Source organism: Gadus chalcogrammus, chromosome 14 (assembly GCF_026213295.1).
Source record: "Gadus chalcogrammus isolate NIFS_2021 chromosome 14, NIFS_Gcha_1.0, whole genome shotgun sequence".
In the NCBI taxonomy this organism is placed as follows: Eukaryota; Metazoa; Chordata; class Actinopteri; order Gadiformes; family Gadidae; genus Gadus; species Gadus chalcogrammus.
In genome coordinates this window covers 10603970-10620858 of record NC_079425.1, presented here as the reverse complement: position 1 = coordinate 10620858, position 16889 = coordinate 10603970, and the positions used below count along the sequence as shown (strand labels likewise).

The 16889-nt window shown below is 45.5% G+C and overlaps 1 protein-coding gene across 1 annotated transcript; it reads left to right on the top strand.

Moving 5' to 3' along the window:
- Positions 1 to 214: 214 nt before the first annotated feature.
- On the top strand, positions 215 to 13290 carry alx4a (ALX homeobox 4a). Its single transcript, XM_056607967.1, has 4 exons — positions 215 to 906; positions 8954 to 9288; positions 12352 to 12480; positions 12877 to 13290. Exons 1-4 carry the CDS (start codon positions 558 to 560, stop codon positions 13207 to 13209), a joined length of 1146 nt encoding a protein of 381 aa, XP_056463942.1. The 5' UTR covers positions 215 to 557; the 3' UTR covers positions 13210 to 13290.
- Positions 13291 to 16889: the final 3599 nt, after the last annotated feature.

Sequence of the window (16889 nt, the reverse complement as noted above, 5' to 3'; positions counted from 1 at the left end):
GCCAAGAATGGATCCCCTGTCCCGATGAACCGTGGAAAACGATGCGTAAAATCGCGCCCTCTCCGCCCCAGTAGCACCAGTTATGGCCCATGTTCATATCCTAATCAAATCAATGTCATGTGTCGAGCCCTATATATCGTGCTTCACTTTTTTTCTGCAAATGTTTGACCTCAGCCCTCCATTTCATCATCGCAATCACTTAGGAGAGAGAGTTCATCTGCACAGCATCGCCTCGGAGCGTCGAGGAGATCTGGGTCCCGTTCCTCTGAGAACCGACGTACCGCTCGGCTCACTGTTGTCAACCTGAAGGGGGGTTTGGGTGTTTGGTTCCTGGAAAAGATCTGAATCGTGTTATAATCAGAGCCAGCTGCAGCCGAGTGTAAGCCGAGTCGCTTGAGTGTGTGTACGCGCACGCGTATTTGTGTTCATTGGTTTGAGGTCGGGGAGAGAGGGTATCGGTTCGCTACCCATTCCGAAAGTAAAGAAAAAAAAAAAGAAGAAGGAAAAAAAAACGAAAGCTTGGACTTTATTTTTTCCTTCCTTTGACATTTGTAGGCATGGAGGCAGAGGCGTGTGTTTCATACAGCGACATGACATCCATGGATCCGTATTACAGCTCCTCCGCAACGCAAGGTAGGGAGCACCAAGGCAACGCGTTCAGGACGTCCCAAACGGGGGACAGCAAAGCCTTCAGCCCGGCGATCTGGCCCCACAAAGGTCACGCGTACGGAGACAAGTCCCGCGGTCCGTTCCAACAGGAGGGCATTCATCAGTCATTGGATGCCAGTGTCGGGGAAGGCACCTTCAGCAAACACCACCTCTTCATGCAGAGATCTTATTGCAAAACCCCCTCCGAGGAAGCCAAACTTCACCAGGGACACAACGGCGCGCTCATCCACTGCTATGGTGAGTACGATGCGATGCACAACGCACCCCAAAAAACACGTCTGCTGGTGTGTTTGTTTTTTTATCTAGTTGGCTTTTTTGGGGGTTTGTCTATTCTTTGTCGAACACATTTCTATCGTTTCGCGCAATGCCCCCAACCCATACGTCTCCATCCTCCAATGGGGCCACCAAGTCAAATGTGGGTCCAATTTGTTTCTATACAGAATGAATTGTGGGCTGCAGACTATCACTGGACGATCACTGTCATGTCGTTAACGAGTGGCTTCTACACAACTATCACGTTTTCCCATTTGATGATCGAATTAAAGCTTCGTTTAATGCGATAATCTTCATTGCAGTCCTCAATTTTAAAAGTGAATAGGACAATTGAGTTAACACGTTTCCAGACAGCAGTATAAAGGGGTCTCTGGACCACCACGTTTATTGACACTCGGTTTAACTTGATTGTTATGTCATTGAACCTATATGTCTTAAGTTTGTGACTTTGCTCGGTACGAGGCTAAATCATAAAGACATACATTTAGCCTACATTTGGCCATTAAGCAGATGCTTTTATTCATAGAGAATTTTTTTTGTCGGTATTTAATTTCTTATTTAAAAAAAAAAGGAAATAGCACAATTGAAAAAGGAAATAGTCAATTTGATGTAATTTCTTGATATGACCGTTCTGCTGAGGACAAGTAAAAGTGTAAAAACAATAAGGTGGACAGTCAATTTGGAGGGTTAATTGATAATTATCGCACATCGCTGCATCGAACAACTTCTGGTCGAGCTTGCTCAATGCTCAGTCAGCTAAAATATAGCATTCAGATAGGCCTATAGATAATATAGTAGGCCTATATTGGAAATTGCAAACACCTTTTTTGTACACGACACATGCGTGGAAAATTTTGAATCGGCAGACAATCAATTTATTGGAGGGAAAAGTACACAAATGTCGTGCAGACGTTATCATTAATATTTCTGCTTTCATTTAATTAAAGAAGGTCTAATAAAAAGATTAGTAGGCCTTTATTTGATCATCACATGCATGGTAACTCTGCGTTGGCCAATCGCAGTCCGGGGCACAACTAAAGTAAAAAAAAGAACAAAATACAATAATAATACTAATATATTTATGATTATAATTATTATGATTCTAATAATAATAATAAAAACGCTAATGATAATAACTAACGCAAATAGGTGCCCCACTCAAATATTCTACTTATTAAAAAACAATAGACCTAATATAAAAATGCATTTAGAATTCTGTAAAGTTTAGGCCTACATGACAGTATACATGACAATCTTTTTTTCTTCTTCTTTGAAGTCATCGAAAGTAGTGAGTGAATGTCTCTAACCAAACCAAACCCCGAAAAAAAGGTCTTCAGTTTGTTATTCTGAATATTATTCAGGCTAAATATCCATCGAGATGATTTAAATCAAACTGACACAACATTAGAAGGACATTTAGAAAAAAAAAAAGGTTTCCTCACTTGAAATCATGTGCACCATAAATCTCTTAGCCTAAAGATGATTGCAAAAGGACATTCTTTATGCACTTCAGCGTTTGTTTCGTTTCAGCTTGCATCATCCACTAGTTTTACTGCGTGTAATTGTTATCTTATGCAACTTTTGAGAAAGAGAAATATGTGAGGCAGATGGGAAACTCCGCGATGGAAGTTCTCCGACAGCAGTGAGTGATACAGTTGCGTAAAACACCAGAATGGAGACAAGAAAGGAGAACGGCGCTACGAGAGTTCGAGCGATAACGCAAATCATATGTCAGCGACACATGATTTGCGGATGACATTTGCGCCTCCATAACTTTCATACCGTCTCCAATTAAGTTCCCTCAACTCTCCGACTTAATAATATATAGTCCGACGTTATCACTCAATTACTTGAGATGTGTTAATAATCGAATACAATACATTGTCGACAATACACATTTTAATTTACTGGAAAATTCATTATTTGGGGCTGTTTGCAAACATCAAAGTTGATTTTGGGTAAAAAAGTAAGTAGGCCAAATAAGTAAGAAAAGTCTGTCAATATTAAACCAAATAGTAAACCAAGGAATCAAATAAGTTTAATCGAATAATGCTTGTGATTATAAAGTATTCAAGCCTGTATGCTTACATTATACAATATGCAGTACTAAGACAGACAATTACATCACCATAAACCTAGTTGAAGTCATTATATCATAATGGTTATTCAATATCTTTCATAAATCATGCGCAATAAACATTCACAAATGTATTTATTTGTATCTTCTAACATTGAAGGGTGAACAGAGAGAGAGAGAGAGAGCGAAGAGAGAGAGAGAGAGAGAGAGAGAGAGAGAGAGAGAGAGAGAGAGAGAGCGAGAGAGAGAGGAGAGAGGAGAGAGAGAGAGAGGAGAAGAGAGACGAGAGAGAGAGGAGGGAGGAGAGAGGAGAGGAGGAGGAGGAGGAGCGGGGGAGAGGGAGAGAGGAGAGGGAGAGAGAGGGAGAGAGAGAGAGAGAGAGAGAGAAGAGGAGAAAGAGAAAGAGGAGGAGAGGAGAGAGAGAGGAGAGAGGAGGAGAGAGAGGAGAGAGAGAGAGAGAGGAGAGAGAGAGGAAAGAGAAAGAGAGGAGAGAGAGAGAGAGAGAGAGAGAGAGAGAGATAGAGAGAGAGAGAGAGAGAGAGAGAGAGAGAGAGAGAGAGAGTGAAAGAGAGAACGACAGAGAGTCAGAGTGAGCGAAAGAGAGAGAGAGCGCAAGAGCGAGAAAGAGAAGAGAGGGAACGAGGGAGGGCGAGGGCCTTTAAGAGCACCAGAGAAAATCAATTTAAAACCCCAGGGCCTGAAGCAGAACCTTTTGCAACATTCTGGCTCCAGTTAAATCCAATACAGATTTAACCTAAAACAAAATAAAATAAATCCTCTGGATGCAATCCTAACGGCATTGTTTCATTTGTTTCCTCTGTATATGTTGCTATTATATTCCCCCATCAGACTGCAGTTGATACTACCTTCAATTGAAGAGATACTGCACTTAACAGTGTGCAGAACCATTATACAATTTCTCCTTTAGCTGAAATCAGCTCTGTTCAACGTGTGGTGCTGCTTGCGGTGGGACGGAGATCAGTCAGTATGCACCAGGCCCTGGCGTTGAGCCTGTCATCTGGTCTCCGTGCACCAAACAACATGCCTTTAGCCTATAGCTAACCATTCCTAATGGCCGTCTCCATTGAGTGGCTGGGGCAGCGGGGCTGTAATGGGAACCAGCCCCTGGCACGGCCGCCACAGCCCAGACACGGCCCACGTCAGCAGGTTGATGACATGAGTGGAGGTGACATGGGCTCAGGATCGTTTTACCCTTTGCTTGAGTTTTTTTGTTTTAGTTGTATGGGATTTGGCCTAGGAGCTGCACGGCTGAATGAGAGTGACTGCAGGGGTGGATTCATTCTGTGTCTTGCAGGAATATACAGTATAACCTGTTTCACTCATCGTTAGAGAAAATAGGCTGATGTGAACTTGTTCTGGGCTGTAAATTATTGTTTTAAGAAAAAATACATGCAACATGGATGCATCGATCTTGAACAGTTAATAAATACTGAAAATGTGAGGAGAGTTATGTTTGTTCTTAGAGTGTCAGACAGAGAGCAGAATACTGGAGAGAAAGCCTCCAGTGGGATGGATTTAGAGAAATTGAGAGAGAGAGAGAGAGAGAGAGAGAGAGAGAGAGAGAGAGAGAGAGAGGAGAAGAGAAGATAGAGAGAGAGAGAGAGAGAGAGAGAGAGAGAGACTAAGGATACACACAAATAGAGAGGTGAGTTATCAGTCTCTCCGGTGCTCCTGTGTGCAGTCATTGTTTTGACACAGTCGTCATATTCTAAAGCCCAATGAGATGAATGGTGGACCATCCCTCGATGCTTGTGATCTTGGAAACTCAAAGAGGATTTCTACATGTTTGTCGGTCACTAAAGGAGACCTGTATAGAATTTCTTATCCATTAACATCTGAGCTGCTGTTTTTATTTTATTTTTCAACCCACTGTCAAGGAAGGAAACCAAGTTCATGAGATCTTAGTCCCCGTCCTTGCAAGGTAAAACAAACTTACTCTGCTATAGTTGTGTGAGTTCTGTGTTAGTTTTTAATCATTTATTTCAGTAATTATTGTGGAGGTATTTCTCTCTCGTTTCATGCCAGGCTGTTCCTTGGGCCTAATTGATGGTGTTCATTAAACACAGTAGGCTGACCCACGCCACCCCATACAATGTGTGGTGCAAGCAGGCACCACATCGCTTAACAGCCATTTAAATGACACTTTGATGTTTCCCCTGCAGTTTTCAACTGTGTATAATGTAATGGCTGTCCACACCCGAGTGTCGGACGGCTGAGATTTAACGAGGGGCCCTTCATCGTCCCGCAACCGACCATGAAAGCCCAGCCGATGCACATAAACCTATAGAAATACAAGCATAGTTAGAATAACAATTAGGAAGGTGTGAAAACATTGTTGTGGAATTCATGTTCATCCAAAAAAAAGTTGTGGAATGTGATTACATGGCTCATTATAGTGAAAAAGTGTATGCTAATTGATTGTTTGTTTTTCACCCAAAATTTGTCAATATTAAGCATCATTTTGTCGTTCGAAGTTAACTGGAAGTTAATGTCAGCCCTAGTACAGCTGGCAGCACAATCAACAGACACCTTAAATGTATAAATACATTTAAAGGTGTTTAGTTTGTAGTATTGAGTGGCATCGAGTGGAACAGACTTTACGGAAATTGAAATATAATATTAATAGGTTTGTTTTAATTAGTGAATAATCCCATGAAAATATGAATTGTTGTGTGTTCGTGACCATAGAATGAGCCATTTATATAAACGGAGCGGGCCCTCATCAATGGCAGCCCACCTGTTGCACCACCATGTTTCTACAGTAGCCCATAACGGACAAACAGCTCCACAGAGAATGCGTTTGAAGCAAAAAAGGGTGCGTTGTATCTGCATGACAACATCCCATTGGTGATTATTTTCAAGCAACGTCGTTTTTCTTGAAGTTATAATGAGTGACGTTGTGCATGGGATGTGCCACACAATGTGACGTCATACTATGTGGCCAAGAAGCTTAACTGTCTCGGATGCAGAGCATACATCAAATTCCACTTCTGGCCAGACGAAGCATCACTCATCCACACACACACACACACACACACACACACACACACACACACACACACACACACACACACCGTGGCGTTATACTAGAATTGTCTTAGAAGCTTAACCCTCCCTAGGACATGTCTCATATAGCCAGTGAAGACGAGCATTCTCCGTCCCTCCAGCAAAATCTGCCGAGAGGATTCAATTATAGTTTTACCATTTAGTCCAAGTGTAAAATAGTGTGGCGGAAGGCAGTTCGCAGATGAGTGGGATTATTATAAATGGTGGTGCATTCTTTCATTCATCCAAGTATTGGCGAGATTATTTTTTAGAGATGGGTTTTACCCATTCGATTATTTAAAATAGCCTATCACAGTTTCAGAGAAAGCTGGTATCTATAAAGAAAATGTTGCGATACACCTGCACACTGTCATGTATTCAAAAGCATCCAATATTCACGTACCGCAGTGCAAGTCAACATTGGCTTGTAGCGCTGACTGCTATCAGGTGAATGATCAATAGTTATAAAAGATAACGATAATTGTGGGTCCATGAATGTAGTTTACCACTACAGATACAGAAAGAAGTCCTACACCATGTACAGTGACCAAGTTCAATGTGACAAAGATACCCGATTGTAATTGTTTAAACCGATTTTTGAGCCATTTACAGTGGTGCGATTAAAATGAATGTTGCTTTTCTCAATACGGGAATACTTACTGGAACTTTACAAAATACAGGCCACCGTAGTTGTTGGAAGAGGAGGGGTATCCAGTTGTTTACTGTCTGCAACCTCACCGCTAGTTACAAGAGAATCCTACACACTGGACCTTTATGTACTCACTTACATTTTTTTTAATGGGGATCACATAAAAAAAAAAGCACAATTACCATCTCCGGGCGTTTCCTTGTTTAATCAGGATGCTGAGAGGGGTTTGGCCCTGCCCCCCCAAGTGTTCACCTCGGGGTAGCACCCCCGAACCAGCAACGATGTTCTGATGGCAGGGATAACAAGAAGGAGAGTGTCACCATACACCAGCGCTGCCTAAGCCGCCAGTGGCATAGCGGATAAACAAGGGCCTTTGATCAGTGGGGGGAAGGAAAAGCCCCAGATTTCAAACAGGCAGAGTCGGGGGACCTTTGGGGGGGGGGGGGGGGGGGGGGGGGGGGGGGGGGGGGGGGGGGGGGGAGACATGATGGAATAACCAGAGCATATTTGTGCTTGGGAGAATAAAAAGAAATGCTCTTGGTCCTTTCATGCCTAACAGGATGTGTCAGTATTTGGCCAGCCGAGAAATGCTAGGATCTTGTGAGACTCCTCCATCATAACATTGGTTCTGCCCCCCCCCCCCCACACACACACACACACACACACACACAATACCAGTGAAAGGCCAGGTATTCTTCAAGGTTGGGGATAAGCGGCATCCAGAGGCTATGGGAGTACACAAACCCTTCAACAATGTGTTTATTACATGTTCATCTTGTCACTAGTCACGTCAGTAAAACGCCAGGGCATATTAGAGTAGTGACTAACACGACTGAAAAAATTGTTGCAGGGTCTGGTCGCCAATGATAACAGGCGTGAGCCTCAGCAGGTCTAGAGTGAGGGAGCATTGTGAAGGTTGGAATTGATGCTGGCAACAGAACGGCCTCCTGGTCTCTACTGCATGCTTCTTTGAGATCTGTTCCCTGTTTGGCCTTCGCAAGAAATCTTGTTTTCTGTTGTACAATTCCTGTGTGTGTACGAGTGCACACGTGCATGCGTGCATGACGTGAACGTGTGTGTGTGTACGAATTTAAAAAAGTGTGCACCAGAAGTTCCAGGATTGTGCCTTTTGATTTATGCAAATCAAAGAAATTGATTGATATTCTTCCTGACAGCAACAGGACAACCGAACCGTTCCATTAAAGTGCATAGTATTCTCTGTCCCCACTAGAAAGCACAAGAGAAGGACACTTCCCAGGGAGCGTTGGCAATACTCAACTGCCCATTTGAGTCAAACCTGAAACCACTATATCAACATCCACGTATGAAATATGGCAGGAAGAGTTTCCAATACAACTGAGTGATGCATGTGTATGTAAACATCTAAAAAAGGAGCCATGGTGTATAGTATAACTGATGTTTGTACTGACTGGAGAGTTGGATGGGAAGGGTGCTGTCGAAGACTAAGGCTTGAGGAACATTGTGCAGTTGGCTGCCAACCTCGGATAGCAGACTGACACACGCAGGGCTATGGAAATTTACGATCAGTAAAGTTGGCTGAAGTTTGTTCAGGCACGCGGGAGTCATGGGGATCGTGTGCATGTGTGTGTGTGTGTGTGTGTGTGTGTTTGTGTGTGTGTGTGTATATGTGTGTGTGTATGAGAGAGAGTCGGACAGAAAGAGTGTGACTTTTCCACGGCCAAAAGAATCACGAACATCAAATGACTGTTGAAAGAAGGTTGCCAGGTGACTTTGCAGCTCTGCGGGCCGAAAATATGAAATGTATGGTTTCAATAATGACTAAAATCCAGAAGGAAACAAGGTGGAGCTGCAGCCAACATGTCTTTTCCCCATCAAACAACTGCATGATATATGAACTGAAACGCTCTCCCAGCAGATTACACAGCCCATTCACACAATTGTTCACATAAACGACCACTTAGAGCAAGTCATTCTGTTTCGCCTCGGCCTATCAAAACTCATCCATTACTGCCTTGATCTTCAAATACTCACAAACGATACCTCAAGTCTCAGGAAATTGTGTATAAACACAAAATCGAATATCCCTGACACACGCATCCGTCTTACTTTGTCTTTATAGTTCCTCCAGAGCACACGACAAAACGATGTGAACGATAGTTCGTTCACGGCATGACGTTTGAATAACGCAACCAGTAATAACAATGCTGTTCCCTCCACTCCGCCCCCCCCCCCTGCAGGTAAAAGCAGCTCAGCCCTGACCGACTCCGACCTAGCGCCCACCTCTGACTCCCCGGGAATGGACGGCGGCTACCTGAGCGCCAAGGACCAGGGCGGCCACAAGGGCCCGTCCGACAGGGCGGCGGGCGGCGGCGGCGACCCCGCCACCTCGCTGGACCTCAAGGGCGACGGGCCGGGGGACAGCAACAAGGGCAAGAAGAGGCGGAACCGCACCACCTTCACCAGCTACCAGCTGGAGGAGCTGGAGAAGGTGTTCCAGAAGACGCACTACCCGGACGTCTACGCCCGCGAGCAGCTGGCCCTGAGGACGGACCTGACGGAGGCCCGCGTGCAGGTAGGAGCCCGACGGAGGAGCCGCCTGCTTTCAATCACAGACACGGGAGCGCAGGGGGAGGACAGGCCCGCCGTTGAAATACAAGCTTATTTATCTTCCTGGTCGAGTGTCATAAAAAAAGCACCGAATGATGAATGGGTCTCTCAGCGTGTGCACCTCACCAGAGATAATGTCACTCACAGGAACAGAGGCACAGATTTATCTGATGATGTGGGAGTTCGAGGTGGGGAGACAGCCGAGGGGAGTAGGAGCATAACATAGCATAGTGGGGCCGGGGGGGGGGGGGGGTGCGTGTTGGGGGGAGGGGGGTTTGGCCGGCCTCTGCCTCATATGTTCATTGTCAAGAGAGCAGATTTTTCATCAACATATGAGCAGACACTCTGTGGAGCCTGTATGGCCTGTGGCTGAACCGTGAGACTCCTGGACCTGTGATCTCAGCCCTGCTCCGGGCTGGACGGGGCCCCCGAGGGCCCAGGGGCCCTTCCCGTGACCTCAGAGCCTCATTTGCATACAATGACCCTTCATGACCCTGCATTCCAAAAGGATAGCCAACGCTTATAACAAATAAGTATCCCTGTGTGCACGTGCGTGTGTATCTTGCGTGTGTGTAATGTGAGTGGGTATCTTATGTGTAATATGAACGTTTGCGTGTGTGTATGTGTATGTGTGGGTGCGGGTGTGCGTGGGTGTGTGTGTGCTTGTCTGTGTGCGTGTGCACATGGCTTGTGCATCAGAGACGACGAAAAGCCCCAGGATTCCCAGTGTTTTTCTTTCATTAATATCCTGTTCGGCAAAGCATGTGTCCCTGTGATGATCTCTTGGGTTGGTGTGAAACCCTTCACTTTGACTTTAAGCAGGCCAACGGTCCTCGCTTTGTCATCTGTCCCATTCACACGCTTGCCGAGGCAACAATAGTTGAGTCATGTTTGAAAAATTTGACAACAACATGGCAGATATGAGTCAACATACAAGCAACGTTGGAAACACTGCTGAACCTTTCCCCGAAATGTGTTAGTCTTTCCTGGTGAGAGTGGTTAACTTTGTTGATATCAGCAAAGCAAGCTCAAAGGCCCTTTGGCTGGGGCGCATCATTTTCTAAAGTGTTAACGACAATCGAAACGTCTTGTACAACAATATTAGACACAGATTAAAATCGTTTCTTCTTTCTTTCAACATGACATTTCTGGAACACTGATCAGAACGAGCCTAAGGCGCTTGAATCACAGGAAATGTGTGCAGCCAAAGGGTTATAACTCAGCTCTGAGACTGAGACTCTGAAGGTATGCCGGTCTGCTCTGCGCCTCGACACCATCACAGGCCTGCCGGGCTTCAAGTGGACCGGGCTTTATGGCCCCTAGATCTCCCCGCGGCCCTCTTAAACACTCAAGTTAAAAAAAAAAAAAGATAAAAGACCCAGGAAGCCTCCTCGGTTAAAGGACGGGTCTGTGAAAGTCTCTTACTCCGGTCAGTCACACGGAGAGGAATTCACAGCTCATGAATTTAGGCTGGAGGTGGACAGACGGTGTTGTAACGAACAGGGGGAGGAAACGGCTGAACTGCCTATATACAATACTGGTAGAAGGCACAATGTCGAACGCTCCGTTTTCAATCTATCTTTTGGCAGCGCATATCAGCGTAAACTACCGACAGTCTTGTCAAACGACGTCCTCTTGGGGTTCTCGAATAACAAAACAGGAGATGTTTGGTTTATAAATAAAAAGAGACTAGGGATTGTTTGTTTTTGGATCCTTCCACTTTCAAAGGGAGAAAGTAGGCTCAGCTCTGAGGCATATGCGCCGCAGATACATCGGAAGGTCAGAGTTCACAAGGTCAGGGGTTCCAACAACATCCCATCCTTCAACTCACTGTCCTGTCCGACCCCGGCACTCCCACTGCTCCCACAGAACCAGGATGGCTTCTTCAAACCAGGGACCCCCCATCAGGCAAACACAGGTGTCCGTTAGTGAGATATCGATCCAAACCATAGATAGTCTCTGGTACGACACACGATTGGCTTGCACCAGTACAGCCAAAAAAAATAGAACCTCAACCTCAACCGACATACATTCTGCATCTCTTTGTTCTCCAAGAATACAGAATGGTAACCCGTGTCCAAAGCATCCATGTAACAGCTGGCAACATAAGGTATTGGAAAATATCAACATGAGTTTGGAAAGTGATGTGTGGAAGTGGTTATAGCTATTGGGCTAGCCAGACCTTGTGCTTATAGAGTGTTCTAGAAAACCTGGGCTACCTTCACAGGGGTTTGTTCCTCGTGACAACACTGTTGCGTGGAGGTTGACGCGAGCTGCAGAAGCAGGTTATCAATCCTCGGACGGGGTCAGAGACTTCAAAGTGTTTCAGCTACGTACAGTTTCTCCTGCTGAGAAAGTGTTTGGCAGCACCTCTGCACTCTCTCTATGGACTGCAACATAAATAAAGGCTCACTGTAACTCTCTCAGCTACTTTAGCTGTCAAGGTCTTTACCAATTACTGTCAGAGCTGAGCATGCACAACACCAACATATGCACCTTTTGTATAATGGCCAACAGACCGTATTCTAAACAAAGGTCTAGCAGCGTATGACGGAGCAGCAGCGCTGGGACAGTGTAGGGAGGGACATGGGCTGGCCCATGATTCACTTTTCAGGTATTATTCCTGGCATAGAGCTATAGGAGTTGCTGCTGGAGCATATGGTGACCTATAGCACACCCCAAAGCAAAATAGGCGAGATGAAGTAAGGGTGAAGAAGAATGGACTTATCTGGAAAACATTGAAGTGTGTTCAATGCATGTGTCTGTGTTCTTTTGGTTGGCCGTTTGGGGGATTCAGCAGAAAGTTTGAACTATCAGAAGGTTCTAATCCAATCTCTCTTTCTCATTTCCCAAACTGACAGAAGCGGCTTATAAAAGATAATGAATGAAGAGTCTGGAAACATTCGGTCCTGTCGAATATTTCTCTTGTATTACTTTGTTTTGTAGCTTTCCAGATGTCAAACAACTTTCCCCTAGCCTTTAAGCACACGCCTGCAAAGTGGAACTAAACTTATCCTTCACCATCCAGGTGTGGTTCCAGAATCGCAGAGCAAAGTGGAGGAAGAGGGAGCGCTTCGGTCAGATGCAGCAGGTCCGAACCCACTTCTCCACAGCCTACGAGCTGCCCCTGCTGACACGCCCCGAGAGCTACGCACAGGTGAGCTACAGCCCCGGCATGGTCCCTACAGATCTGCATAGACAATACAGATCCCCACAGGCAACACAGATCATTATCGACAATAGAGGCAATACCGATCCCCACAGACAACACAGTTCATCATCGTCAATAGAGACAATACAGATCCCCATAGATAACACCGATCATCAAATGAAAATACAAAATATTGAACATAGAAGTAGCCTACTAATCAAAAAACGATATGAAAACAATATTAAAACTTACATCCTTGCCCTCTGAGGAGAAAAGCGTGGATATCAATTCTGTTAGCACAATCAGTGTTGTGTGAGGGTTTGTTGTGGACAGACCTCCCAGGAGTGTGATCAGCTGGACTGACCACTGGACGGTTGGGCCGTGTGTGTGTGTGTGTTCCAGATCCAGAACCCGTCCTGGATCGGTGGCAGCAACAGCGCCGTGTCCCCGGTGCCCGGTTGCGTGGTGCCCTGCGACAACGTCAGCCCCTGCATGACCCCCCACCCCCACTCGGCCAGCGGGGTGTCCGACTTCCTGGGCATGTCCAACCCGGGGGGTCCGCACGTTGGCCAGGCGCACATGGGCGGCCTGTTCGGGGGTCCCCCTCCGGGCATGGGGGGCGGAGGCATCAACGGGTACGACCACAACATGGACCCCGACCGCAAATCCTCAAGCATCGCTGCCTTGCGCATGAAGGCTAAAGAGCACAGCGCGGCTATATCCTGGGCTACATGATGGGCTGTAGGCCTGCCGTCTGCTGGGACTAGGGATGGGGGGGGGGGACAGTGTCTACTTCAACTTGCCGCCAAGAGACTGGGCACTTAAAACGATAAGAATGATGGAGACAGTGACTACCTTGTGATGGAGACAGTGATGGAGGTGAATACGTGAAGGTAAATATGTTAATATATGGTTGGGAAAAAGATGATACATTGACTTTAAGAGGAAGGTGTGGTTCCTGTTTCAAACCAGTAGCTTGGGGCAGTCTTCTAGGCCTGTAGAGTGGAGGAAAGCACTAGCAATGAGGAGGAAGTGTTATGTTTTGTTTGCTGGGAAACTGTGGACATGTTACAGTGTAACTGTACAACCAAGGCCAATGCAAATTTGCATAGAAATGTACCATGTTGCAAATAAATCCCTGCACATATTTGTTACAAAAAACCCCAAGAAAAACTGAAAAAAAGAATAACAAACACCAGGTAATGCTGTTTGTACAGAACCGTTTATTGGCATTTAGTCTTTTTTTTTTATGTTTCGGTATTTGTTGATTTTTTAAAACATGTTCATTATTTAAAACAATATTGTTTTTTCCTATGATTTTGGGAGTGATCCTGAATTTGGCTTACATCCAAAGTTATTTCCATGTTCCAAAAAAAAAGAAATACAAAATGCACATTATTCAAAGGTTAATGTTTATCTCCATCGCCACATGCAGAGTTGCGTAAAAAATGTGTTCAGACTCAAGATAGCTCAACAGTTTATACAGAGAAGGTTGGTGGCAAGGGTGTGCTGAACCGCCTCCAACACAAACCAAACAATCCCCTCTGACTCCTCTCCGCTGGTTTCACCACTGCACCCACCTCTGGCATGGGCCCTAACCCTATAGATCACCCATCTTAAGTCAGACAGAAGAAGTGCGGTTTTCTTTTAGTTGTGGAGAGAGCAAGGAGGAGGACAGGACAGGGGGGGGAGCGGAGAGTTCCACCTGCCTGACTGATGTCCGATGTAAGAGGAAGAGGAAGGCGGCAGGAGGAGTGGGAGGAGGAGGAGGTGCGTGCGTGCGTGTGAGGAGTAGGAATAGGAGTAGGCGCCGGTCGCGGCGGGCGATCCTCACTGCTTTCTTAGGGAGCAGAGTTGGCCGTGGCCTGACTGCAGTAGAGACCCCGCTCTGTTTGACGAGAGGAAGGAGTGGAGTGGAAGTGGACCCGGCCTGTTCTAACCCCCCCCCCCTCGTGCTTTTGGCTCTCTCGGGGGAGAGTGGGAAACAGCCCACTGTTCGGTGGCCCTTCTGCCAGGAATAACAGCCAGAGATCAGTAGCTGGCTACCTTTGAGGCAGGGGAGGCAGCGGCTGGAGTTTCACACACATTTGTTTGCGTTGACACTCTTCCCCAAATACTGAAAGGTTGGCAGTGTTTAGCAGCCTATGGGACAGAGCGGTCGATTGTCTGCGTGCTTTGCTTTGGTTTTATTGTTTGGAGGAAGAATTTTTATTATATATGACTTTGTCTTTTCAAAAGTGAGGTTACACGAGACGCACAATTAAAGGCCTTATATACTTTCAAGAATCAAAGAAATGAATAATACAGTTAAAACACTTTAAGCCTATTGCTGTTGTACAGTGCATCCCAGGTCCTTTTTTAATTTATTGTGCAGTATTTCACTTTGCTGTTGCTAAACACAAGCAAAACTCTCTGTAGCATCAACCAAGTATCCAATATTAGTTTAATCTCCATAACTCAAATTGAAAATATATCCTAGAATGTGTTGGACGACTTATAACCCAAACAAGTTTTTATAGCTGCATTACTCCTTCAAGTCCTTCTTTCTAATGCCCGATGAGGAAGATTTTAGTACGAATGAAGACCACACCCTGATGCGAGGAGACACATTGGATCAAATAAAGCCAACAGTGCCTTAAAAATAAGGTTATATTCCTTTAAGATTTTAAAATATCTATATTTTAGAGTTCTTTTTAATATGAACAGAAAATGTAGAATGACATTGTGGCCCGAAACATCATATTTGGCTAATCATAGATGTATTGATGCTAAGATCAGCCTGAACGTGATGATATTCAACTATAGGCGGAAATAGCTTTGCTTGTTCTGCTCTAGCCTCATGTTGTCCCCATGCGACTGATAACCTCGATGCGGCCACTCAAGCTGAGCCGGGGGCTGAGCTGTCTGAAGTTTGAGCCCAGAGTCATTAATTTCTTGGCAGGAATCTGAACAGCAACGGTTTGAGTATAGAACCACCAGCATGCACGGATAAAGCATTCTAGCAGATCTGGTTCCCCTTTGGAATATATGAAGAGACGTGTGAGCGGCAATAGTGTTGTTATGCAGAGACGAGCAGAGGAGAGGGATGAGGGAGGATGAGGTGCAGGTCAACAACATCTATTACTAGCAGAAATACATGTGGTACATTATGCGGTGCTTTTCTTTTTCCGGGTCTATATTTACCAACCAGCTTTAGATAGAGAGCTTATACTTTGAGCTACACCTCAAGGAAGCAATGGGCATTACTTAAACTGAACCACATGCACAGTTCTGTCTGTCAAGCAGGACTTTGGGGTAGAAGTGGTCGCCATTGCCGATCACCTTGAGGGTTTCAGGCTCTCTGCAGCTTCATGTTCCTTCACGGTTACTACGAGTATAGAGGCAGAGTTGCAGGGCCCCCCCCTGATCTCTATCAGAGTGGCTGCCGGTCGGGCTACAGCGTTGTTCCGCTGTTCTGGGAATGAAGGACAGTGCACACAGCTGTGCTCAGGGGGTAAATGCAAAACAAACATGCCTTACACATGCTTCCCCCCCCCCCCCCTCCCCCCTCAGCTGTCATGGTTCTACTTTCAAAGGGACCCCCACCCATCCTTCCACTGGGGTCTCTTCCTCCTCCTCTTCCTCTACCCCCCCCCCCCCCCTAAAGGCACAGCCGTGGAGCCCAGCCAAGCCAGGCAGGACTTTTAATTAACACTGGGACATGTGTACGGTGGCTTGTGGGATTGTGTGTCGGAGCAGACTTGGATGCCTGTCTTCTCCGGACAGCCATGGTCAAGCAGGACCCCGACGGTGGTCCCGGGGGTAAATTGGGGACGGTGAGAGAAACAGTTGTCAGGGCAAGTTGTATTGAGGACCTCTCAGATGGTACTGATTGTAGCCCAGGTCTGACACGATCAAGACACGACAATCTTTTATCCATTTTAAAACTCTGTTGTATTGGTACTTATTGCTTATTAATGGGTTGATATTATTCTCTAGAACGTTGCAGAAATCCCCTGTCTGGCTCCCAACGCCCTGAAGATGGCATATCTCATATTTCTCATTTTCAAATACTACTGAATTAGACAGTATCAGTATAGCGTGTATAAATCGTGTGGTATTGTGTGTGTGTGCATATTGAGTTGTATGTACATGCCTCATGGACTGGAACATATTGAGACCCCTGGAAATACTAATGTTGGATGCAATTTAAGTTTGATGTTTTGGAGTGTATCTTTTGTGTTTATGTTTTCAGTGAAACCAGTACTTTCTGCATTGAGTTTACAAGCTTTTTTGTTACAAATTGTTACTTTCTTTTTTGTTTTGCCGAGATATGGAATAACTATATGAATGCGTTTCCCAGGTTTTTACAAGTTTTAAAGACTTTGAGCTGTCATACAAGGCTTTTAAAATGCCATGAATTTTTTATGTCCTCA

Excerpts from the sequence above, each read along its gene's own strand:
- alx4a (XM_056607967.1), top strand. The coding sequence starts at position 558 with ATGGAGGCAGAGGCGTGTGTTTCATACAGCGACATGACATCCATGGAT. Across the intron at positions 907-8,953 it reads CGCGCTCATCCACTGCTATG|GTAAAAGCAGCTCAGCCCTG; the intron begins GTGAGTACGATG and ends CCCCCCCTGCAG. Across the intron at positions 9,289-12,351 it reads TGACGGAGGCCCGCGTGCAG|GTGTGGTTCCAGAATCGCAG; the intron begins GTAGGAGCCCGA and ends TTCACCATCCAG.